The following is a 24,729-nucleotide window of genomic DNA, read 5'->3' as shown; positions in this document are numbered from 1 at the left end:
CCCCCACACACAATATCGGGGGGTGGTGTCTGCCAGGGTACTCCTACCCTGCGCCCTTTCCTTCTTTTTTTGAGGGACTCCGCGCCAAGTCACAATATGACTCCCAACACTTGGTTGAAGTGGTGGCAGCCAATAAAATTTGTGTAGGATCCTAGAGTCCACTGCAGGGACTCACATCCCCAGATATCTATATTTTTTCAACTTAAATATCTCTGAAACTACTGAACGGATTTACACCAAATCACAAATAGCATTGGTAATGCATTGGTTTAGCTGATGTAATAGATAAAGAGATGTTCTCATCAATCATCGTTGACAGAAGGAAAGAGCTTCCGGACAGATAAAACAGGAGTGAAGAGGATGTGGCGCAGCGGCAAGAGCAGCTGACTTGCGAGCTGGGGTTCCCGGTTCGAGCCCCGGCAACACCACGCAACATCCTGGAATTCTATGCAAATCACTTAATCTGTTGGGTGACAAATTGTTACATAAATATGCTGCTAGCGTAAAAGGCAATACTTTATGAAAATATAGTTTCACCAAAGCGGATGTTAGCAGTATTTCTGCGGCAGGAAACGGATCGGAGAAGCAGACTAGGAACAAGCATTAGTAAATGCAGGAAAATATGCTACAGCCAATAGAAACGGAGGAAAGGTAAGTGGCACGCACAGAAACCAATGAAAAGCAAGGAAAGAGAGGAGGCGGGATATAAGCTCCTTTTAAGTTTATATTGAAAACAATAGATTTCTCAAGCACAGCGCAAGCTCTGTGCAGACAAAACCTAAAAAGCACACTTTCTGGACCAACATCTAGATTTCTGACAAATTTGGTGTCATTCCGTTCAGTGGTTTGGGCTGTAGTAGTGTTCAAAAATAACAATTTCCCATTGACATAACATGGGGAAAATGCGATTTGGAGCCCTCCCTTTGACGGATCACCCTGAAAACACAGCAGCTGAACCATAAAGGGGAGGTTTTTTGCAAATTTCATGAATATTTGTCAAGGAGGGCCAAAGTTATTGGCAAAACAAAAGAACGCTTTTCCTATGGAAACTTTGGTCCCAACTATAACTACCTACTGGCTAACACCAGTAGAATGAATATATATGGGGTGGTTTGAACAGAAAATAGAATGGGCATCGGAGCATGATCATTTTATGGAGAAAAAGTTTTTATGGCTTAGATTCATAGACTATCTCCTAATCATATGGGATGGCACTGAGACAGAATTTGCAAAATACTTTGAAAAACTGAACACTGATGTGAAACTGAAATTCACCTATTAGATTAGGTCCAAGAGTGTGGCAGTCTTGGACACCTGCATATATGTAGAAAACAACTTGTTACAGACAACTCTATATAGGAAGAAAATGGCAACCAATGCCATTCTTCATGGGGACAGTTTATCAAGAAACCCTGAAGTGGAGCATCCCAAATGGGGAATTCTTAAGACTTAGGAGAAATTTCTCCTCAGACACGGAATTCACCAAGCATAGTGCAGGAGCGCAAGTGCGTTTCCAAAAGAGACTATATCCAAAAAAGATCATTGAGAAAAGCCTGCAGATAATGGCAAAACAAAAATGCTGTGAGATTCTAAAAAAAAATAATCAAAAGAAATCAAAATCATCAGCACAGAAAGATGCCCAAAAAATAAGGCTAATAACATATATTGCTGAAACCAAAAGCCTTACAAAAATAATCAAGAAACACTGGGGCATTTTACAATTGGACCCTGCACTACTGGAAATAATAGGTGACCATACCAACATCACATACTAACGAGCTGTAAATATAGGAGACAAAATCACACACAGCTATTTTAAGGAGTCACAAGTGACAACATGGATGAAGAGAGATGGTTTCTGACCGTGCAAACAGTGCAAAGCTTGCAAAATTGGGGTACAACGACAGGAAATTTACATCAAGAAAGAAAGAAAGTGGAAAATTCAACAACATATCACCTGCAAGAGCAAATTTGTTGTATACATTGTGGAATGTCCATGCAAAACTGAAGTATATCGGCAGCACAATGTGTGAATTCTGGAAAAAAATCTTAAAGCATTTACAAGCAAAAAAAAACAACGACCGCTCGAATGCCATAGCCAAACACATGGAAAAGGCCTAAAGCAGCAGGTGGGAGGACCTAAGATTCTACGCCATCGAACAAGTTCCACAAACAAAGAAGGGAGGAAATAGGGAAAAACTCCTGCGACAAAAAGAATCTAAACATACAGTAACATTCAGGACTTTAAACCCGAGAGGTCTCAACCAGGAGGAAGAGCTTTATGTGCATTTATAACACCGAATGATGAAAAGAAGTTACTGTAAACTATTGTGAATAATGTCATCTTCAGCATCTAACTTAAAAAGCAAGAAATGCTCACCAGAGAGCTCAAAAAAACTAAACAAAAAGAACATGGATACCAATAAAATGATCAAGATGATTACTTGTGATAACGGCAAACAAAAATCAAACTGATAGATGAAAGGAGGGTTAAGAGATAACATGAATCACAATGAATATATATATATATTTTTTTTGAAAAAGTATTCCTGTCAGAATAGATTGAAAAATATTCATTAGAAACTTGTATACAACCATACCGACCTGCAAAGGAAAATCAAAAAACTTTTTCAAAATTACGTCTAGTCCGCAAAATAGAATTTCCACCTATGGACTGAAAATCTAAATAAGGAAAAGACATTGCTGAAATAAACTCACCAGTGAGATCTAAAGAGACATTTAAAATCTAATCAACGTGATTTAAAATATATACATATGTCTTGTTTGCCTCTTACAAAAACACAAATCTTTGTTTTGAAATCACAGTAACAGGGCACTCACTATTAACTCACCCTTTATTATATAATATAATTTTCCACCACTATGTACTTTAAAACTTGTCACTACAGATACCACAATGCATTGCGAAAAATAAGAGGAAGTAATTGTGAGTCATAAATGCCCCTGTTGATTAAAACGCAAAAACAGTTGATGGACAGAATGCAGAACAATGTCATACATTCATCCCAGTACAGAGATCTGGGCCTATATCCATCTTTTTTTGCTCACCACACCACCCCAGTTCAGACATGGCCATATGCAAATCAGCCTTAACCCTGTGCCTCATGGGAACAGTCCAGCCCGAACTGCCAAGCCACGTCTTCCTGGCCCGGAATCAAGCATCATGGGACCGGTTTCTGGCTATCAGCCGTCTTCAGCCAGGATAGCTTGACTCCAGTGGTGTGGAGAGCACGGGACTCACGTCTGAGCATACCCGTCCCACTCGGGTGTGACATGCAAAAAAACATTAAACAACACCTGACTTGTTTGTCTGATCATGTGGTGTACATTCTTGTGTGCCCATGCTCCAAGAAATACGGGGGGAGCACTATGTTCCCTGCTAAAAAGCGTATCCTGGAGCACATGCGGGCAATTGAAAATAAGGACCAGAATTCACCAGTAGCCCGACACTTTGAAGAGCTGCATAGAAGCAATCGCAATCTTATGAAATTTTTTGTGATTGACAAAATACCCCCCATGAAGAGAGGAGGGGACGGAATACGAAGACTTCGGCAACTAGAAAGCAAATACATTCTTGACCTGGATACTCATATCCCGGGTGGGCTGAATTCCGAAGAGGAATTGAAATGGTACCTGGGAGAATAAACTGCCACCTGGTATAAAACTATTTCTGGGCTAATACGTTTTTTAACCACTGTAGTGAGATATAGGAGTGTCTCAGTCTCCTGTTTGTGTTTCTTGTTTTTAATTGTTGCATTATAATTTTGTTAATGTTGTGTTATGCACCGTATAGTACAAACCATTCTGGCCAGATTATGTCTAGCAAGCACGAAGGCTTACTGGTTCTATTCTGTTTTTACATACAGGCAGTGTCTGGTATGAAGGACGAATACACAAGAGAAGTTATGTGCCCTTTTCCCACTTGGGACACGAGGAACAATTGACAATATGATTGAATATTGTGACTGCATATTGTGATTTATGTAGGACATTTCCCACTGGGGTTTTAGGTTATGTAATCATTACCCACTTGGGTTTGCTGATTGGTTAAGGTCATTCATTTCATAAGGCTTTATTCGGAGCATAAAAACAATGTCCATAAAAGCACATACATTTGCGTTACATAAACAATAATCAATAAAACCGTGGTAGAAAATACAGTAAAATACATGGTTAAAAATAGTTAGAAAATCGTACTAGTCCTTGCCTTAATAGCGTAAAGAAGGAAAGTAGCGGTAAAAAAGAAAACAAGTTACTTACCTGTAACTTTAGTTCTCCAGTATTGGAATCTTTCATACATTCACATGCCTGAATCATTCCCCGTCGTCGAGACGGGAGTCTCCGGTATATAAAAAAGCAGTGCTTAGTAGTATAGCAAACTGAAAAGAGGCCTAGGCCCATTTCCCTTTTGCAACCCATAGCCTTTGTTATGCAAAAAAGGCCCAAACATTTCCCTGAACCAATCAGAGCTCCTCACCCTCTAGAACACTCCTGAGAGAACCTTCCGCCCCTCAGATTTTTCGCGCACTTGTGCATATCACACACTTCTCGTGCTAAATCCGAGGTGAGCCTCTCAGGGGAGGAGCGTGGGTGCATGTGAATCTATGAAAGATTCCAATACTGGAGAACTGAAGTTACAGGTAAGTAACTTGTTTTCTTACTCCAGTATTGGAACTTTCATAGATTCACATGCCTGAATCAAAATAGCGAGCAGTGAAAAAACAAAGCACTTTTTCCTGATACATTACATAATCATGCAATACCATTAGAAAATGAAGCATAATCTCATAAACATATATACATACTTATATAAAATGTGACTTTGTAAACAAAAGAAATTATGGATGGAGGGATGCAAGAAAGGCTCACTGTTACTGGATGATATTCCGCAGTACCGCCTCTCCCACCGCCGCATCCTATTCCGCGGCTGCCTCCAAGCAGTAGTGCCTGGTGAAGGTGTGCGTAGATGCCCAGGTTGCTGCTCTGCAGATATCCAGGATTGGCACTTCTCCAAACAATGCAGTGGATGTGGCCACTGCCCTCGTGGAATGGGCACGGACTCGTGCATTCAAAGGCTTTCCAGCAGCTTGATGACAGTAGACAATTGCACTGGAAAACCATCTGGCAATTCCCCTCTTTGACAGCGGGAAACCTTTCCTGGGTGCGCTGAAGGCGACGAATAACTGGGAAGACTCACGAAACGCCTTAGTTTCTTTCAAGTAAAATGTTATACATCTCTGAACGTCCAGCGAGTGTAATACTCTTTCTGCCGCTGTTGATGGATGAGGAAATAAACGCTTCAATGGTTCGTTCAAATGAAAATCAGTTGGCACCTTCAGAATGAACTTCGGGTTTGTCCTGAGAATCATCTTCTCCTCTTGAAATTGCAAGAAAGGCTCCTGAATCGTGAGCGCTTGTAGTTCACCTACTCTTCTCGCCGAAGTCAATGCGATGAGAAGAGCCACTTTCCAGGACAAGAACTTCAGGTCTGCCCTGTGTATCGGTTCAAATGGAGGCTTCATCAATTGAGAGAGTACAATATTCAGATTCCATAAAGGTGGTGGAGGCTTTACTGGTGGAAAGACTCTGAATATTCCTTTCATGAATTGTTTGATAATCCTTGAGGACCATAAAGATGGGCCTGACGATGATCTCCTGTAGCGGGATAACGCAGCCAAATGCACCTTGATGGAGGCGTGTGCTAATCCTGACTTTGCCAACAGCAGAATGTAAGGTATAATTTGATGAGGTGCAGCAGTAAGAGGGTGAACATCATGCCTCTTACACCACAGACAAAACCTCTTCCATTTCATTCTGTAGGTTTTGTTGGTACTCTCCGCTCTGGCCTTGGACAGGATCTCCCTACATTCATGTGAGATGTTCAGATGACTAAACTCGCAGTGTTCAGGAGAAAGGCTGATAATCGCAAGGATTTCGGGTCCGGGTGGCGCACCTGCCCCTTCGACATTGATCTGTCAGAAGCGATGGAATCAGGCGCAACCGAATTGGACGGTCCTCCGACAGTAGCAGCAGTTCCGTGAACCAGTGTTGTCTGGGCCACCACGGGGCTACTAGGATCAGCCTGCACGGCTCTTTCTTGACCTTCACCAGTACGCGGGGGAGAAGAGGAATTGAAGGAAAACCGTAGGCAAAGATGCCGGACCATGCAATGGAAAACTCATTCCCCCAAGATCCCCTCTGGGGAAGCCAGCTTGCGAAGTACGGCATTTTCTGTTTTCCTTTGTAGCGAAGAGGTCCACCATCGGTGTTCCCCATCTCCGAAAGACGCTGTCCAGGATCTCCTGGTCCAGCACCCATTCGTGGCAGGACGATTTTAGCCTGCTGAGAGTATCCGCCTTGATGTTTTGATCCCCCGGGAGGTGTTCTGCTGTCAATGATATTCCCTGCTGAATAGCCCATTGAGACAGGGAGAGAGATCTTGTTCCCCCTTGATTGTTTACATAATGCATTGCCGTAGTGTTGTCTGTTCTTATCAACACCGGCGCACCTTTTATCCTTGGCAGAAAAGACAGTAATGCCAAGCGGATCGCCCTGAGTTCCAGCAGATTTATATGTAATTGTTGCTCCTCTGCCTTCCAATGGCCGCTGACCTGAAGGAAAGCTCCCCATCCTTCTAACGACGCATCCGTTGTTACCACAAGCGTGGCTGCTCTTACTAGAAACGTCAGTCCTTGAGATACATTTGCCTTTTGCGTCCACCACTTTGCTGCCTGCAGCATGACTGGTGTCACCTTTATTGTATCGTCGAAGGATCCCTCCGACTGACACCATTGAAGATCGATCTGTTCTTGCCATGGTCTCATCCTTAGCCTGCAGCAAGGTACCAGTGGAATACAAGAGGACATTGTGCCCAGCAAGGATTTGTACCTGCGGACTGAAAGAGACTTTCTTTTTCCCAAGTCTTGGAAGAGGGACACAATCCTCAGCTGTCTTTCCTCGGAGGGAAACGCTTTGTTGCATTCCGTGTCCACTATAGCCCCCAGAAATGTGATCACTCTTGCTGGGTGGAGGTTCGACTTTTCCTCGTAATCAGTCGTCGAGGTACGGAAATATTTGATGTCTTTGCTTTCTCAACACAGCCGCCACTGGAGCCAGGCATTTCGTGAACACTCTTGGCGCTGACTTCAAGCCGAATGGCAGCACCCTGAATTGGTAATGGCTTCTGGCTACCCAGAACCGAAGGTACTGCCTGTGTGCAGAATGTATTGGCACGTGGAAATACGCGTCCTGTAGGTCCAATGTGGTCATATGATCTCCTGGGTTTAATAACGGAAAGATGTCTTGTAGGGATACCATCCTGAAAGATTGTTTCTGGAGATAGGTGTTTAAGGATCTGAGATCCAGAATGGGGCGCCACTGGAGCTTGTTTTTCTTGATAAGAAAAAACCGGGAGTAAAACCCCTTGTTTTCCTGGGATTTCGGTACCGGTTCTATTGCTCCCTTTCGGAGCATTACCCGAATCTCCTGCCGGAGTTGATGCAGATGATTTGCTCTTTGGTGCATCGGTGGCGTACAAGGGGGCGTCTGAAGAAATTCTAGGGTGTGACCGAATTGAACTAGATTGAGGACCCATTGGTCCGTTGTAATTGTCCGCCAATTGTGAAGATAGTGACCAATCTTTCCACCCAGGGGAGCATCTGACAGAGCCGGAAGATGAAGGTAGTCATTGGCGACGGGTGTTGTCCTTTCCTCGGCCACCACGTCCTCTTGGAGTCGATTTTGTGTATCCTCCTGACTGACGCTGGTTATATTGTTGACGGTACGGCTGCGATGAGGACTGATAAGAAGATGAATATCTCCCTTGTTGGTATCCTCCCCTATACAAGGATTGCCCTCTACCCCTGGAGCCACGAAAAGGGGTTTTCCTGTACTGCAGTGTTCCCAGAGCCTTTGCAGTATCAGTATCCTTCTTGATACTTTCCAGCGTATCATCTATATGTTTTCCAAATAATTCTTCTCCATTGAAGGGGAGGTCCAGGATTTTGTTTTGAACCTCCGGCCTAAATGCTGTTGCTCGCAGCCAACCTTGCCTGTGGAGGACCGCAGCTCCTCCAAGGGATCTAAATGCCATGGTCGCTATATCCATAGCTCAGTCTATGACTTCGGCCGAAGTCCTCTCACCTTCCATAAGAATCTTCTTCGCCTCCTGCTTCTCTGGATCTGGCACCAGGTTAACGTATGGAGACAGGTCGCACCACATCTGCCTGTCATACCTCCCCAATATCGCAAGGGAATTTGCGGCTCTTACCAGTAGAGCAGACATTAATGAAAAACGCTTCCCTGCGTTATCCAACCTTCTGCCCTCTTTGTCTGGAGGTGTTGCAATCGGAGCAGATTGGTTCCTGGATTTCTGTTGTGCCGCCTGCGTGATAACAGAATCCGGTTTGGGATGCCCCAAAAGGCACAATGGAGCATCGACCGGTGCTTTATTACTTTTTATCCAGTCTGGCCAGAACCGGTGTTACCGTCGCTGGCGTCTCCATGACCTTCAATCCTTCTTTCCAGATATTAGACACTATAGGTAGAGATCGTACAGATCTCCGATACGAGTCCTTAAAGTCATATAGAAAACATTCCGTTTTCTCCTCGGTCATGGACAGTGCAAACCTCTTAGTGGCTCTCTCCATCAGATTATGAAATCCACCAATGTCCTCCGGTGGCGAGTCCACTGGCCTCTGCGGAGGAGTTGCAGGTGATGGGGCAATATAATCATGCAATTCTGCACTTGTGTCCGCAATCTCACCATCCTCCTGATCCTCATCCGAGGTATCGTGGTGTGTTGTCGGTGGTGGGGACCTAACAGTAGGTTCCGGCAAATCTCTCTCCTCCGAATCGGAGTTCCTGGAACCGATCGTGGACGTGGAGTAGCCTCTATGGCCTGTTGAGCGACTGGAGTCGCTGGGTATCTCTTCCTATAATCCTCCAACATTCCTTGGTGATCCTTCAACAAAGAGGATGGTACACTGGTCATCTCCTCTCGTTGCGGTTGTCGATATCGATGTTGTTCCTGGGGTTGTTCTTGATAACCCCCGTATTCTTCCTCAGAATCGTGTTCTTGGCACTTGACCTGTAATTGTGAAGGGCTACTGGCAATACCATACTCTTCATCCTCCTCCGAATCTTCCTCCTCCAGTAAGTGAGACGGTAGCAATGGGGAGACCTTGCTTGGAGATGTAACCTCAGGTGTTATAGGTTTTTTCCAAGGCACCAACCTTTTTTCTGGTGTTTTTTCCCTCGTCGACGAGATTCCCATTGCCGTCGTCGACCAAGTCATTGTCGTCGACGCTACAGTCGACATTGTAGTGACCGTCGACGCGGTCCTCGTCGACGTCGTCGTCCTCGTCGACACTGCCGTCGTCGACACAGTCCTCGTCGACGCTGCCGTAGACATGGTCGTCGACGCCTTCGTCGACTGTGAAGTCGTCGACGGTGAAATAGTCGACGCTGTCTTCTCACCAGCCTTCTCCTTCGTCGAAGGTGTTTTCGTCGTCGTCGATGGCCCCTTTTTGTCGACGGTCCCGTCGACGGAGTTGATTTCTCCTCAGAAGGCGCAGAAGAAGATCGTTTGATGGTAATCTTGATCTTCGGAGGTGACTGGCGGATCTGAGGTGGATTTTGTTCCTTTCACCTCACCAGCAGATCCCTTCTTCCACTTAGATGAGACTGAAGGGGATTTTGAGGGACTGCGCCCTGAAGACCCTGGAGTGTTCTTTTTTGGGGCCTTCTCAGGTCTTTCCCCTGAGGAATGTGTCTGAGGAGATCTACTTCTCTTCTGAGATCTTAGACGCCACAGATTCCTCCTCACTCACTTGAGGATTTCCTTCCTGGCTTTGACTTTCTGAAGCCAGATCAGAAGCCTTCCCTCACGATCTCTCAAGGTCTTATTTGAAAAGGTACGACATACCTTACAATCTGCTGCCTTATGGTCTGGGTAGAGACAGTAGATGCAGTCCTTGTGAGGGTCATCTGTATAAAGCCTCTTCTTGGAGCAGGTTGAACAAGCTCTAAATAATCCTTTTTTCTCTTTCTCAGACATGGTTGACGTAAAAACCTCAAATCCAAGTCAAAATACTGTAGAAGTAAAGAGTTTGAGCAGAGCTCAAAGGAGACTCCCTAGCACAACGTGCGGTAGAAAAATCTGAAGGGCAGAAGGTTCTCTCAGGAGTGTTCTAGAGGGTGAGGAGCTCTGATTGGTTCAGGGGAAAGTTTGGGCCTTTTTTGCATAACAAAGGCTATGGGTTGCAAAAGGGAAATGGGCCTAGGCCTCTTTTCAGTTTGCTATACTACTAAGCACTGCTTTTTTATATACCGGAGACTCCCGTCTCGACGACGGGGAATGATTCAGGCATGTGATTCAGGCATGTGAATCTATGAAAGTTCCAATAATAGAGTAAACAAACGTCAGGATGAGGCATGTTAAAAAGCAACTTCATGGTATCATGTACGTTTCTAACTCCAAACTTGATGAAAATGGGTTTTAAAAAAGCTGAACGAAAGTTACCGTTAAGTTTACATAGCAATAAAAAGTGCATAGTGCTTTGTGCTGAAGTATTGTCACATGGGCACGGACCAGTCGGATGTTTTTTGTTGCAGGGGAAGGCCACCAGGTGGTGCACAATCCCAAACCTTAGTCTCGTTAAGACAAACTGGTGGGAAGCTCTGGTGACATGACTCAAATACGGTTGGTAGCCCACATTCTCACATTATCTTCCATAGAGCACACAAGTGGAGAGATTGCCACAGTCCCTCCCCCGCCTCTCTGACTTATAACTCATGAAGGCAGTCTTCATCTCGGATTTGGACAGACTAGAAGCAACATAGTTGTCCTCTCTTATATGGAGACCATAAATCTCAAAAAAACTGTTGGACAAATTTGATCCAAGGAATCTTTAAATGGTTATCAGTAGAGAGACAATCTTTTATAATGGCTCTGTTTAGGGAAGTCTCCTCCTTCAACCAAATTGCACGCCATAACATTAGTGGTCTGGAAGCAATCAGATCCGAAAGATGTTGGATCCCAAGCTCTCTGTGCACCAGGTCGTTGGAGGCTGATTTGGCCAAACACAAGAGTCTCTTTAAAAAGAGATTTTCCTCTACTTGTAGGCTCCCTGCCGTGACGTGTCCCCACACCCCAGCACCATAGAGGGCAATGGAAAGGCATCTCAATTGATAGATTTTTAGCATGTCTTTGATCCGTTTGTCCCCTAGTTTGGTAGCAAACTTGAACACCCCATGGACGCATTTCGCCATCTTGGCCCGAACATTGATAAGCTCACTGGTCCAGCTACAGTTCTTGGAAAATGTGGTGCCAAGATAGCTAAAGGTATCCACCGTTTGTACCTTGTGCCCATCGATAAAATAGGAATGCGGTTTCCCTCGCCCTGTTCCACATTCCATAATGTAGGTTTTGGATTTATTGATCAACAACTTTCTATCCTTAATGTACAGCGAGAACCTGTTCATAAGGCGTTGTAGACCTATAGGGGTCCTGGACAAGATCACGGCATCGTCCGCGTATAATAATACAGGGACGTTAAGATTTGGGGCATCTGCCGCAATCGTCTTTAAGACGGAGTCAACTTCGTTGATGAAAAGGGTAAAGAGTAGGGGGGCGAGAACACACCCTTGTCTAATGCCACGCCTGATCTTAAACTTTGGGGTGCGCTCACCGCCAGGTCCATAACGGACACTGGTGCTTAGGTTGGCATAGAGTCGGGCCAGAAAATAAACAATGCCCTCAGGTGCCCTCATTTCTAACAATTTAGCCCACAGGATGTTATGATCCACCATGTCGAAAGCGCTACTCAAATCTGCAAAGCAGAGATAGAGAGAGCCTTTCTTAGCCTGCATATCTTTCCCAATTAAGAGTTCAAGGTAAAGGCATTGTTCAATAGTCCCTCATCCCTTTCTAAAGCCATATTGGCAATTGGCCAGGATGCATTTGGATTCGGCCCATTCTTCCAGCCTAACCAAAAGCACCCTGCTCATTATTTTCACTGAGGAATCAAGCAAGGAAATTGGGCGATAGTTCTTCACATCCCCCCTATCTCCCTTCTTGTAGATTGGAATAATAATGGATTCCTCCCAGGTGGATGGGACACCCTTGCGTACCGCGGCATTGAAAACGTTAGTTAACAACGAGCCCCACAATTCCGGTTCTAGTTTGTACACATCGATGGGCACCCCATCGGGCCCCTGGGCCTTCCCACCATTACTGGAGGTGATGCTTCCCAGAACTTCATCGGTGGAAATGTCCAGCGGAACGATAGGCCAACAGTCCTCCTGTACACCCATCGGTCTATCTGAATCAAAGATCAAAGAGAAGTGCGTAACCCAATTTTCCACACTGACGTTAGCCGTCAATTCGGGCACCTTGTCGTCCTTAAGAAACGGACAGTTACCTGTGGCCCAAAATAAAGAGGAGTCCGAAGTTGCGGCTGCCTGGTCTAAATTATCCCAGGCCTCTTGCCGTAGTTCGGTCTTCCTACGTTTGACTGCAGCCTGGTAGGTGAATCTAAGCTCCCTAACCACACTATTATCTCTTGGTTTGGCTGCCAATGCCGCTTTAAGCCCCTTAAGCGCGGGAGTACTCGCGCGATCAAACCACCAATTTTGATGATGTAACTTGCCCTTACCAAGTTTGGTAAATTTACTGTCAATTGTGAGGTTAATGTTAATAAAATTACACACAGTTTCAACAGTAACCTCCTCACTCTCTAGGATGGTAATGCTTTCTGTTAAGCAGCTTTTAACAATAGAATTTGACATCACTTCCGCTTTGTCCCCTTTTCATCTAATTCTGGTTCCGTTGGGTCTGTGTGGCTCTATGTTAGCAATGGTACAAATTTTAGGTACATGTTTCTCCTTCCAAAGTATGGCCTCAATAGTGACACAATTGTGGTCACTAAGCAGATTATCCCAGACCACAGGGGCCTTACACCACGGGCTGAGGCTAGAGGACATGCAAATAAAATCTATTACAGTGTTTGCATTCCTTCCCGTGAACGTGGGAATGATTTCTACAGAGGCATTTTTCGCATTTACCAAAATTTCCAAATCATAGGTGGCCAAAATCTTATTCAACGAGTCCCCATAGGGATTGTGGGGGAAATGAAGATCAGCATCCCCAAAACTATTAGTGACTCCACAGACCCTTTGGTCGGAAAGGGAACACGTTGAAATATTAAAATCCCCCACCCAAATAAGGTCAAAAACAACATCAGACCCCATTATAATGTCGGCCAAAGCGGTCTCAAGTGCAGACACTACCTGATGCCTAGTGCTGTCAAAAATATTATTATAAAAGTTAATTAAAAGAATATTTCCACCTAACTCCTGATAAAACCAATACATGTTTTTAACAGTGATAGGGAATTCCACAGATATCAATACCAGGAGCCCTCCCTTAGCCCTACCCGAAGGGGAGGCCACAGCTGGTAATTGGTATGAAACAAATCCATTGTAATTGACTGGGTCCTTGCACCATGTTTCTTGGAAACATATTATATTAAAAGCATTGATAAACTCAGGCCAGCCCAGGCAAGCATCCTTAGACGATAATCCTGCAACGTTCCAGCTAACGATTGAACAAGTCCAGGGGTTAGAGCTTTCAATGGGCATATTGATCAAAGAGTTTGGTCTACTGTGTCCATGGGATACGATCTTAGGGGAGGGGTCCACACCCTGGCCATCGAAGACCAGCCTCACATCTCTACAACCTCTAGAGTCGTTATTGAGATTAACTTTGGAACTGCGGTTGCCACTTGTACCCGCGCTAGCTGGGTACCCCGGTGTTACACCCCCCCCACCTCCAGGGAAAACATCCACTTCCCCAAGGGAGGGTTTCAGCAGGGCAGATTCCAGTCAACCATTGGAGTCAAGACCACTCAAGGATTGGAATCTGTTAGAAGTGGCAATTTTGAAGCCAGTGTACGGATCCAAACCTTTGCCCCCCCCCCCCCCCCCCCCCCCCACGGTATGATCAGCACTAGACTGATAATTTAGGTGCCTATAAAAATAACCTAAGGGACGAAGAGAGATCCCTTGATCTCGATAGGGAATTGAAGTAGCTCTTAGCTAGGCAGTGGTGGCGAGATGTGGGTTTCTAAAATTAACTACGATGCAGTCACCACTAAAATTCTTGCGTGAGCTGCCTATCCAGTTGATTCTTCTAGTACTTAGGATCTCATCTGCTAAAGCTACTGGGAAACCACATTCCCGGTGAAGCCAAGCCACAGTCTTGTTCTTCACGGCGTCATGAGATTCTCTGAAATTGTTGTTGTGCCCAGACCCTCTAACTGGTGGGACGTTTGTTAGGACTGCCACAAAAGGTGCACAGTCCGGTGGTAGATCAAACTGAGTTAACAAAACTTTTGGTATTCCCCGCGCTAGGTTCTGCCTGAATCCCTGGGGCTGTATTAGGTAGAGGGTTTCGACCAGATGTCTGCGGGGGGTTAGATGCAGTAGATACCATCTCGCAAAGACCCCTGGAAGATGGCTTAGATGTCTTGGACGTAGCCGTAGGTATCACCTTACTAGAGATCTTAGAGGTTACTCTACTACCTCTGGGGCCGTTATCCTTAGCTTGGGGGTTAGAGGTTGTAGGTGTCACCTTGCTAGAAGTATTAGGAGTTACATTACTACCTCCAAGACCCATGTCCTTAACTTGGGGACTTATACTTGTGTTAATTTGTGATCCCAAAAGACCTCCCAGTCTGACTACTTCGGCAGTGATTGGTTAAGGTAATATACACCGTGCAGTGACGCTGTACATGCTACTACATCGTGTATTTGTAATATCATGGTATAAATCTACACCGTGTTTTTATGCTCAGGTCCTAACTTCTTAAAATATGATTAACTGATTAATAGAATGCAGTAATGATATAGTGGTATTTCCATTTATCTGTTATACTTGCAATGGCTGTGCTTGCAATCGGGACATCGCTCCAATAAGGCCGCTTCCAAAATGGTTTGGGTTTTAGTCTTTTGTTTATGTTTACACCAGTAACTTGTGTGTGTGAAACTTTAACATTTTTGTTGAGAACACAATTCACCCGTGATCAAGGCGAGCAGTCGCTGAAACGCGTTGGGTTGTTTCCATTTTGCTGTCTGTCATGCTGGAAATAAATTGAATATATTGTGAACGACTACGGAGCTGTTTGATGGAGTGGCGATTATCGCTGGATTGGAGTGCATGGGCGCAACTTTGGGGCTCTTTGTGAAACTGAATATATATATATATACATAGGTTTGAGCTCCTTCCACGAATAATACACTGATTTCTGCGAGAGCATGCAAATCTCATGTTACTGAGGCGAAGTCTGGAGTGTAGCAAACCACCATATTAACTTCAGGAAACTAGTTCTTCTGTGTATAATGAAGGTTAACATTTCTCATACATAATTCAGAAAGGAACTATAAAGTATGGTCAGGACAGGGGAAAACATGAAACTATGCTTGGCCTTATTATATGCTCTAATTTTCTTTACATAAACAAAGAAATGCTAATCAGTATAGGTATGATGTATCGGATGAGGCGCACATACATCCACAAAATCTCATGCTTCGTGTCTAGTGCTGATCAGTAAGTACATATAGAACTTGAGTTTTGTATTGCCTGCTGCCATTTATGTCTGGAAAAATAAAGTACGCAGTTAACAAATTAAAATCATTTCAAGCTACTTAATTAAATAATACCTTCAAGCATGCTGCTGATTTCTGGATCCTTTGTGACATTTTTTGCAGTCTTTCCATCGCCATTAATGGTGGCTGTATCAGCGTCATACTGCAAAAGCAACAATACCAGCTCCTACAAAAAAAATAAAAAAAATCAAACAAAAAGGACAATACATTTATTATACTTTCAGCAGTATAGTTGTTAATGAGGCAACACAAATATGAACTCCCTGCCAAAACAGGCAACATGTTCAGTTTATCATAAAGTTCAATCTGTAACAAGCATCAATCTGATCAAATCTTTAGCAGTCACCATTAATGAGTAAGCAATATACCGAAAAACCTCCAGATTTCCTACGAAGAAAATCTAATATTTAGGATTATTACACTGAGGAAATACTTTAAAAACATCACATTAACTCTGCATGCAAAAATGAATTATGAACAGCTAAAAGATCAGTCTGAATAAATGTTTGACGGAATCGACAAAGTATATTCAGCTTCTATCACAAAGGAAATCAGTACTTCACCCATGAACCTCCTACTTTTTTTAAGAAAGAGAAGAACAATAGTTACTTACCTGTAATCTGTGGTTCTCCAGTATTGGTGTCTTTCATAGATTCACATGCCTAAATCATTCCCCGTCGTCGGAGTGGGAGTCCAACGGTACATAAAAAAGCAATATTATGCCATAAATATGTAGTAAATACCAATAAAAAAACAAACCAGGAAGTAAAGTAGCCAAAGCTACAGTATGAAAAACTTCCACATCTATGACTAACCTAGTCATTTTGTATAGTCCAAACTACAGCCAATCAGGCGCCAGCACCCACCAGAATGTTCTCCCCAGAGGCTCAGGCTCTCAGATTTTCTCGCAAGGAGTGAAGGTAAACCAAAATAGCCTAAAAGCCTCTGAGGGGAGGTGGGCGGTTTGCATGTGAATCTATGAAAGACACCAATACTGGAGAACCACAGATTACAGGTAAGTAACTATTGTTCTTCTCCAGTATTAGGGGTGTCTTTCATAGATTCACATGCCTGAATCAGAGTAGCTAGCAGTACATATCCGTGCTAGGCAGACGCCAATGGTTGTAAAGCTTGTCAGCATATAAGTCATAAAACAGTGTAAACTGAAAATACACATCATATAAGCATAGGAGAATGCAATCATGTAAACATGTGTAAAAACATAACATATGAAGCGTCTGACAGCAGTAATGGAGGTGGGAAACAGAGGCTCACCTTATTTGAAAAGATTTCGTAGAACTGCACGACCCACAGAAGTATCAGCTTCGCTGGTTGCCTCCAGATAGTAATGCTTGGTAAATGTATGGTGACTGTCCCAAGTAGCCGCTCTGCAGATCTGCTGAAGAGGAACTCCAGCAAATAAAGCCGTAGACGATGACATTGCTCTTGTGGAATGAGCTCTAGGAGCTGCTTGCAAAGGTCGTCCTGATTGCATATGGCAAAAGGCAATGGCAGAAGATATCCATCTCGCAATAGTCTGTTTTGAAATTGCCTGCCCTTTATGAATAGCACCGTAGGTGATAAACAGTTGGTCAGAAGAGCGTAAGGCGGATGTCCTCTGCAGATAGAATTTAAGACATCTGTTAACATCCAGCGTATGCAACGCCCTTTCCGCCAGTGTTTGCGGGTTAGGAAAAAAAAACTTCAGAATTATTGGTTCGTTGAGGTGAAAATCCGAAGGTACTTTAGGAATGTACTTCGGATTAGTGCGGAGTATATCAGAGTCACTTGTAAACTGCAGGAAAGGATGGTGAACTGTAAAGGCCTGAAGATCACTGACTCTTCTGGAGGATGTTAAAGCCAGCAGCAGTGCTACCTTCCACGAGAGATATTTGAGATCGGCCTTGTGGATGGGTTCGAAAGGATGCCGCATGAGTTGTGCCAGGACAACGTTAAGATGCCACACCGGAGGTGGTCGTCGTACTGGAGGGAACATCCTAAAGAGGCCTTTAAAGAATTGTTGCATAATCCTCGCAGAGTATAAGGAATTAGTACTATCCTGCCGATATCTTGAGATCGCCGCCAGGAAATCTTTCAGGGTTGCGTGAGACAGGCCTGATTTTGCTAATTGTAGGAAGAAAGGTAGAATCTCTTCCGGCGTTGCTGAAAAAGGGTGAAGCCCGTTTGCGCGACACCAGATGCAGAAACGCTTCCATTTTAGACTGTATGTCTTTATGGTAGCGGGTGCCCTAGCCAGAACCTCCTTGCATTCCTCCGGGATGTTTAGGTGGGCGAACTCACGGTACTCAGGCGCCAAGCCGCAAATCTCAGTGATGTCGGAACTGGATGATAGACCGGACCGTTCTGCATGCTGAGTAAGTCTGGGATTGGATTCAACTGAATCGGTTCGCACTCTGACAGAAGAAGAAGTTCTGTAAACCAATACTGGCGCGGCCATCTGGGGGCAATCAGGATCAATCTGCAAGGTTCCTTTTTCATTTTCCGCAGAACCCTGGGGACTAGTGGAATCGGTGGAAAAGCGTACGCATATGTCAGAGACCAATCTATCGAAAACGCATTCCCCTGAGAGTCTTTGTGGGGATGCCAGCTTGCAAAGAATTGGCATTTGCTGTTGGTCTTTGTCGCAAATAGATCTAGGTCTGGACGACCCCACAGGCGAAAGATGCGTTCCACTGTCTGCTGATGTAGCTCCCACTTGTGAGTGGAGACTGTCGTCCTGCTGAGTGCGTCTGCCAAGACATTCTCTGTTCCTGGAACATGCACTGCTTGAAGATTTACATTGTGCTTTAAGGCCCATGCCCATAAGTCTTGGGCTTCCTGGGATAAGAGAAGAGATCGTGTTCCTCCCTGCTTGTTGACGTAATGCATGCTTGTTGTGTTGTCTGTTCTTATCAACACATTGGCATCCTGAATGAGTGCATGAAACGCCTTGAGGGCTAGAAATATGGCTCTCAGCTCCAGACGGTTGATGTGCCATCGCTTTTGTGGAGCATTCCACATGCCGCTGATTGTGAGACCCTGAAGATGCGCTCCCCAGCCCTCGAGAGACGCATCCGTAGTGATGGTGAGGCATGGTGCCTCTTGAAGAAATGCACACCCCTGCTGGAGATGTCGTTTTTGTGTCCACCAGCGTAGAGAGTTTTGCATGAGCGGTGTGATCCTGATAAGATCTTCGAACGTTCCGGAGACCTGTAACCACTGCAGGTTTAGCTCTTCCTGGAGAGGTCTCATTCTGAGGCGACAGTTTGGTAGTTATGGGATGCAAGAAGATACCATCCCCAGAAAAGACTTGTATAGCCAAACAGAAACTGACTTTTTTGATAACCGATTCTGTGGAATGTTTTTGATCTTCATTTGTCTCTCCTCCGAGACAAAAGCTTGTAGTTTCTGGGTGTCCAATGTTGCTCCCAAGAAAGCTTGTCTTTGAAAAGGTGTCAATTGGGATTTTTCGAGATTGATGGACAGGCCCAGAGATTGGAACAGGTGTAGACACTGTTGTAGATGAGATTGCACGACTTTGAGAATTGGCCTTTATAAGGCAGTCGTCCAAGTATGGGAAAATTTGGATTCCCTCCAGTCGGAGGTGCGCCGCTACTGGAGCCAGAACCTTGGCAAAAACTCTTGGCGCTGACCGTAGTGCGAAAGGAAGAACTTTGAATGGTAATCCCTGCCAGCCACCCTGAAGCGCAGGAATTTTCTGTGGCAAGGTAGAATGGGAATATGGAAATATGCATCTTGGAGATCTAAGGTGACCATGTAATCTCCCGCTGCCAAAAGATGTAATATTTCCTGAAGCGATAACATCCTGAAAGTTAATTTCCTTAAGTACTTGTTTAGAGCGCGAAGATCTAGAATCGGGCGCCACTCTCCGTTTTTCTTCCTTATTAGAAGAAATCTGGAGTAAAACCCCATTCCCCTCATCTTCTGAGGTACGCTCTCGATCGCTCCTTTTTGCATCATCAATCTGATTTGGGCAAATAGCCCCTTCAGGTGAGCTGGAGGTGGTCCTTTCGGTGAAACATTTGGAGGAAATTTCTCGAATTCTAGGGCATGACCCCTGGCCACAATATCCAGGACCCATTTGTCTGATGTTATTGACTGTCAATTTGAGTAAAATTTTGATATTCGCCCTCCAATCTTTTCTTGAGAGCAGGGCAGTGGTGGTGGCAGGTGAAAAGTCTCATTGGCGCTTATCTTTTCTGCGGTAATTCGCTTTTCCCCTGTTCTGGCCGTAAGATTGATAGCGTTGAGAATGGTATCGTTGATTGTTTTGTCTGTAAGAGGATTGTTGGTTATATCCACCTCTGTTGGAGGACGATCCTCGTCCTCTCGCTCCTCGAAGGGGCAGCTTGCGGAATTGGAGGGTGCCTAAGGATTTTGCTGTTTCTGTATCCTTCTTTGTCTGTAAGGCGTCCTCCACCTGAGGACCAAACAGATATTCGCCATCATATGGCATGTCCAGCACCTTACTTTGGACTTCTTGTCTAAAGGAAGTAGAACATAGCCAATCCTGTCTACGAAGAACTGCAGCCCCCGCTAGCTGTCGAAAGCCCGTTGAGGCTACATCCACTGCTGAATCAATAATCTCTTCTGAGATTCTTTGGCCTTCCTGCAGTATCTTGAGCGCCTCAGCCTTAGAAGGTTCAGGGAGGAGGTCAATGAATGGTACAATGTCTGACCACATCTGTCGGTCATACCTTCCTAAGATGGCCAACGAATTTGCCGCTCGAACTGTCGTAGCCGCCATAGTGGAGACACGTTTCCCTATCGAATCTAGGCGTTTGCCATCTCTGTCTGGCGGGGCTGTAAGCGGAAAAGAAGGGTTCCGAGCCCTCTTTTGAGCTGCCTGGACAATCACAGAGTCAAGCTTCGGCTCTCCGATAAGGCACGCAGGAGATTTGTCCGGTGCTCTGTACTTCTTTTCCAAACGTGGCAGGACTGGAGGAATGGATGCCGGGGTTGCCATGACTTTTATACCCTCCTGCCAAATAAAGTCAATGATGGGTATGGACTTAATATGTTTCCTGGGCTGATCCTTAAAGTCATAAAGGAAACAGTCTTGTTCCTTATGCTCCATATCGATGTGAAAACGTTTAGTTGCACGTTCCATTAAAAGGTGGAAGCTAACCACGTCCACTGTTGGTGAAATTGAGACTGCTTGATGCGAAGGGGAAGGTGTTTGAACCTGATATTCATCCCACTCCGACTCATCCTGTACCTCTCCTTCTTCTCTTTGCTTCTCCTCCTCCGAAGACTGAGGATTTACTTCCTCCACCTGAGACTGCGGAGTAGGTGAAGCAGGATTCGTTGGTTGTAAAACTGACACCGGTACTTCAGAGGCCGGAGTAGCAGGCACTGAGCCTGTAGCTTCAGAAGGTGGAAACCTTCTATAATAATCGTCCAACATGTATTGTAGGTTGGTCAGTAAAGCAACTGGTACTTGCGCAACAGGTACACTGTCCATCTGGGGTGCCATCTGTACAGGTGGTTGTTCATCCTCCTGTTGCTCTTCTTGCAACTTGATATTCAGCTCAGAAGGACTAGTGGCCGCTCCGAATGTATGAATCACGTCATCCTCACTGTCCGAGTCTAAAAGTCGGTCAGGCACCTGTGATGATGGCTTTGGAGTAAAGAACACAGTCGACGGTGACCATACCTGCAACGCAGTGCAAGATGACATTTGCGGCGTCGACGGTGTGTTTTCCGCTGCTTCAGTAGCAGACATCAAAGGCTCTGTCGACGGTATCGTCGACGGGACAGACTTCGTCGACAGATTGGGCTTCGTCGACGGATTGGGCTTAGTCGACGGATTGGGCTTCGTCGACGGATTGGGCTTCGTCGACAGAATGTTCGTCGTCGACGGACGTATTCGTCGACGGAATGTTCGTCGTCGACGGACGTATTCGTCGACGGGACGGACTTCGTCGACGGATTGGGCTTAGTCGACGGATTGGGCTTCGTCGACGGATTGGGCTTCGTCGACGGATTGGGCTTCGTCAACGGTACAACCTTCGTCGGCGTCTTCATCGACGGTGGTAACTTCGTCGGCGGAATGGAGCTCGCCGACGAAACCGTCGATTGCATCTTCTTTGTCGACGGTAGAGCTTTCAGAAGAGCCGACGACGAGGTGTCGACGACGGCCGTCGTCGACGAGGGAGGTCTTACGGTTACATAGACCATGGTAGGTGAAGAAGCTGTCGGCGTCATAACCATAGTTGGTTTAGGAGATGAGAAGGTCATCGTCGACGTGGATGATGCGTCGACGGAGGTATTCGTCGACGAGAAGACCGAAGGCGTCGTAGACGATAATGAAGTTTCCTGAGGTGAAACCTTGTCAGTTGTCTGAGGCAAACTCTTGGTGGACCGTTTTTGAGGTACAGAAGAAACCTCCAAGCCCTTGCCTGTGGGGGCAGCCTTAGAAGTGGAAGGCTTGTCAGAACCCTTAGAAGGTTGATGTTTCTTAACAACCTTAGCCCCAGGAGATGGCAATACCTCAGACGCAGGCCTCTTTCTAGACGCTGAAGTGGAACCAGAGGCAATACTGCCAACCTCAGACACAGGATTATCAGAATCATTAAGCCTTTGTAGCCACAAAAGCAACCGACCCTCTCTGTCTCTGAGGAAAGGTTCTGCAGATCTTACAGTCCTTGACTTGGTGATCTGGATAGAGACAATAAATACATTTTTTGTGGGGGTCCTCTTTAAAAAGCCGGAGCTTACCACAAGATTCACAGGCTCTAAACAGAGACTTCTTTGAAGACATTCTTGAAGAAATGATCCAAAAGGAGGATACGTTGAAAAAGCTGAGCAGAGCTCAGGGAGACTCCCTTCACACGACGTGTGGTAGAAAATCTGAGAGCCTGAGCCTCTGGGGAGAACATTCTGGTGGGTGCTGGCGCCTGATTGGCTGTAGTTTGGACTATACAAAATGACTAGGATAGTCATAGATGTGGAAGTTTTTCATACTGTAGCTTTGGCTACTTTACTTCCTGGTTTGTTTTTTTATTGGTATTTACTACATATTTATGGCATATTATTGCTTTTTTATGTACCGTGGGACTCCCACTGCGACGACGGGGAATGATTCAGGCATGTGAATCTATGAAAGACACCCCTAATACTGGAGAAATGTACGACAACAAGGGAGGAAATGATTGACAGCATCCAGAGCCAGGATGTATTTTCACTTATTCACTGCTAAAAGATCAGGGCTAGCATTACCAAAACACCAGAGCAGCCTTTCTTGACAAGTTTTCTGTACCATCCTCAGAGGAAAACTAGGAGGATCAAGTTGGCTACCCAAACCCTAGTAAGGAAGACTGCTCTCTGTCCTTTACCCAAGGGAAAACACAATCATTCAAGGGGTGACTCTTTTTACAAGTTAAGATGTGGTCATCATTCCATCCTAAGGGCAGAGAGGCTTGGCGAACCCTCCTCCAGCTACACCCACCTATGGAGCAAGCGATATAGCTACAGATGGGAACAAAAGCAATGGACCTTTCCTCTATATTCAACAAAGCTCAGACAAATGATATGTGATCACCAGCATTCTGCTTCAAATACATTTGTCAAGCTTGCTCTAGCCCAGGGCTTCACCAGGTAACCCTTTGCTTCAAGGCATTTCTCTTATATGTTCATTGTTGATTAGCAAAGACTTCCTGGAGAGGAAAGAGAATTACAGGTGGGTGATATTTGAGGAGTGTTTCAGACTTGAAATTCAGAATTAAGCCAAGGAATAGGTTTGACTCCAGATATATTTCCATCAGGCCCATGGTGGAAAGAAAAGGCATTGTCAACATTGTCAGAAAAGGGGTGGCGTAAGCAAGCAGTAACCTACCGACACTAAGATCAGCAGACAGAGCAGATATCCTCAAATTCATTCATTCATTCCAGAGTCTGGATGCTCTAGTGAGAACACGATCCCTCTTTTCTCTTCATTTTGATCATCTTTGAAAACACTGTGTATGAATGTGGACTTTCAAGCTTCGCACAAGGTCCCCATTGCCCCTCTTTGATTTGGGCGACTGTGGTAAAAAGGCACTTTCAGGGGTTACCCTGCATAAAAAGCAAGAATCAAAGTAAATGCAAAGGGCTCAACAAGAGGATTACATTTGTTGAGTCAAGGTCTCCAATATATTGCAGCCATTGAGACTTTGACCAGGGACACCTAAAAACGCACTTTAGAGAATAGGAAGCAACACATTTCCCTGATGTGATAAAACCAAATTGGAACCTAGGTATCAAAAGGAGTTCTTCTATAAACGAGACAGCAAAAAATGAAACTGTCCCGATACCAACTATAACTAAGCAGGCCCTGAGAGTGGCTGACCTCAACATCTTTAAAATCACTTAGAAAAGATGCCATTTTTCAAACCACCAATGAATCAATTGAGCACAATCTGAACAGTCCACATATATGATGCGCTTGGGACCAATATGCATAAAAAAACATGTTTGGTTCCCCAACAGCAAAGACTGACCCGAGACTCTCAGGAAATGGCAGTAAAAGAAAAAGAATTCAATTCATCTGGTGTAAATCCTCTCTACACACCGAATACACAGTTTTCCTATGGATTTGGAAGCAAGACCTAAATAGGCTGTCCCTCAGCAAGCCACAAGCGTGGCCTAAAAGAAATCAAAGACTTAGGGAGGGAGATCAGTTAAACAATTTGTGCAGATCCTTGAATCCAGACAGTGATAGTACAAAATGTGCAGAAAAATTGTTAACACAAGTTCATGATGCTGATAGTAGGGACAAAAATGGGGCAAAAGTACCATAAGTCATGTATAGTGAATCAAACTTGATAGGGGTTTGCATACAATTACCAATAAGTCCGGGAAGCATAAACTTCAGAGTGAGCATAATCCGGATCATCATCATCATCATCATTTTAACTTTATTTCGGGTTTTTTATGAACCATAAAAGTACATCAAGAAGAAAAAAAATACATTTGTAACAATCAACTAATACACAGTTACATCCCATTTTATATATATACAGTAAATCCGTTAGCATGTGG

The 24,729-nt window shown here is 44.8% G+C and overlaps 1 protein-coding gene across 1 annotated transcript in view; it reads right to left on the bottom strand.

The window, feature by feature from the left end:
* OSBPL1A (oxysterol binding protein like 1A) overlaps positions 1-24,729 on the bottom strand; it is a 1,891,697-nt gene that overhangs the window by 1,715,912 nt on the left and 151,056 nt on the right. Inside the window, exon 3 of the mRNA XM_078687412.1 lies at positions 15,742-15,853. Coding sequence (XP_078543538.1) covers positions 15,742-15,853 — 112 coding nt within the window. The remainder of the gene's footprint in view (positions 1-15,741; positions 15,854-24,729) is intronic.

Source organism: Lissotriton helveticus, chromosome 4_1 (genome assembly GCF_964261635.1).
Source record: "Lissotriton helveticus chromosome 4_1, aLisHel1.1, whole genome shotgun sequence".
Taxonomy (NCBI): Eukaryota; Metazoa; Chordata; class Amphibia; order Caudata; family Salamandridae; genus Lissotriton; species Lissotriton helveticus.
Note: the sequence above shows the minus strand (reverse complement) of the source record. Positions and strands in the feature narration are given on the sequence as shown.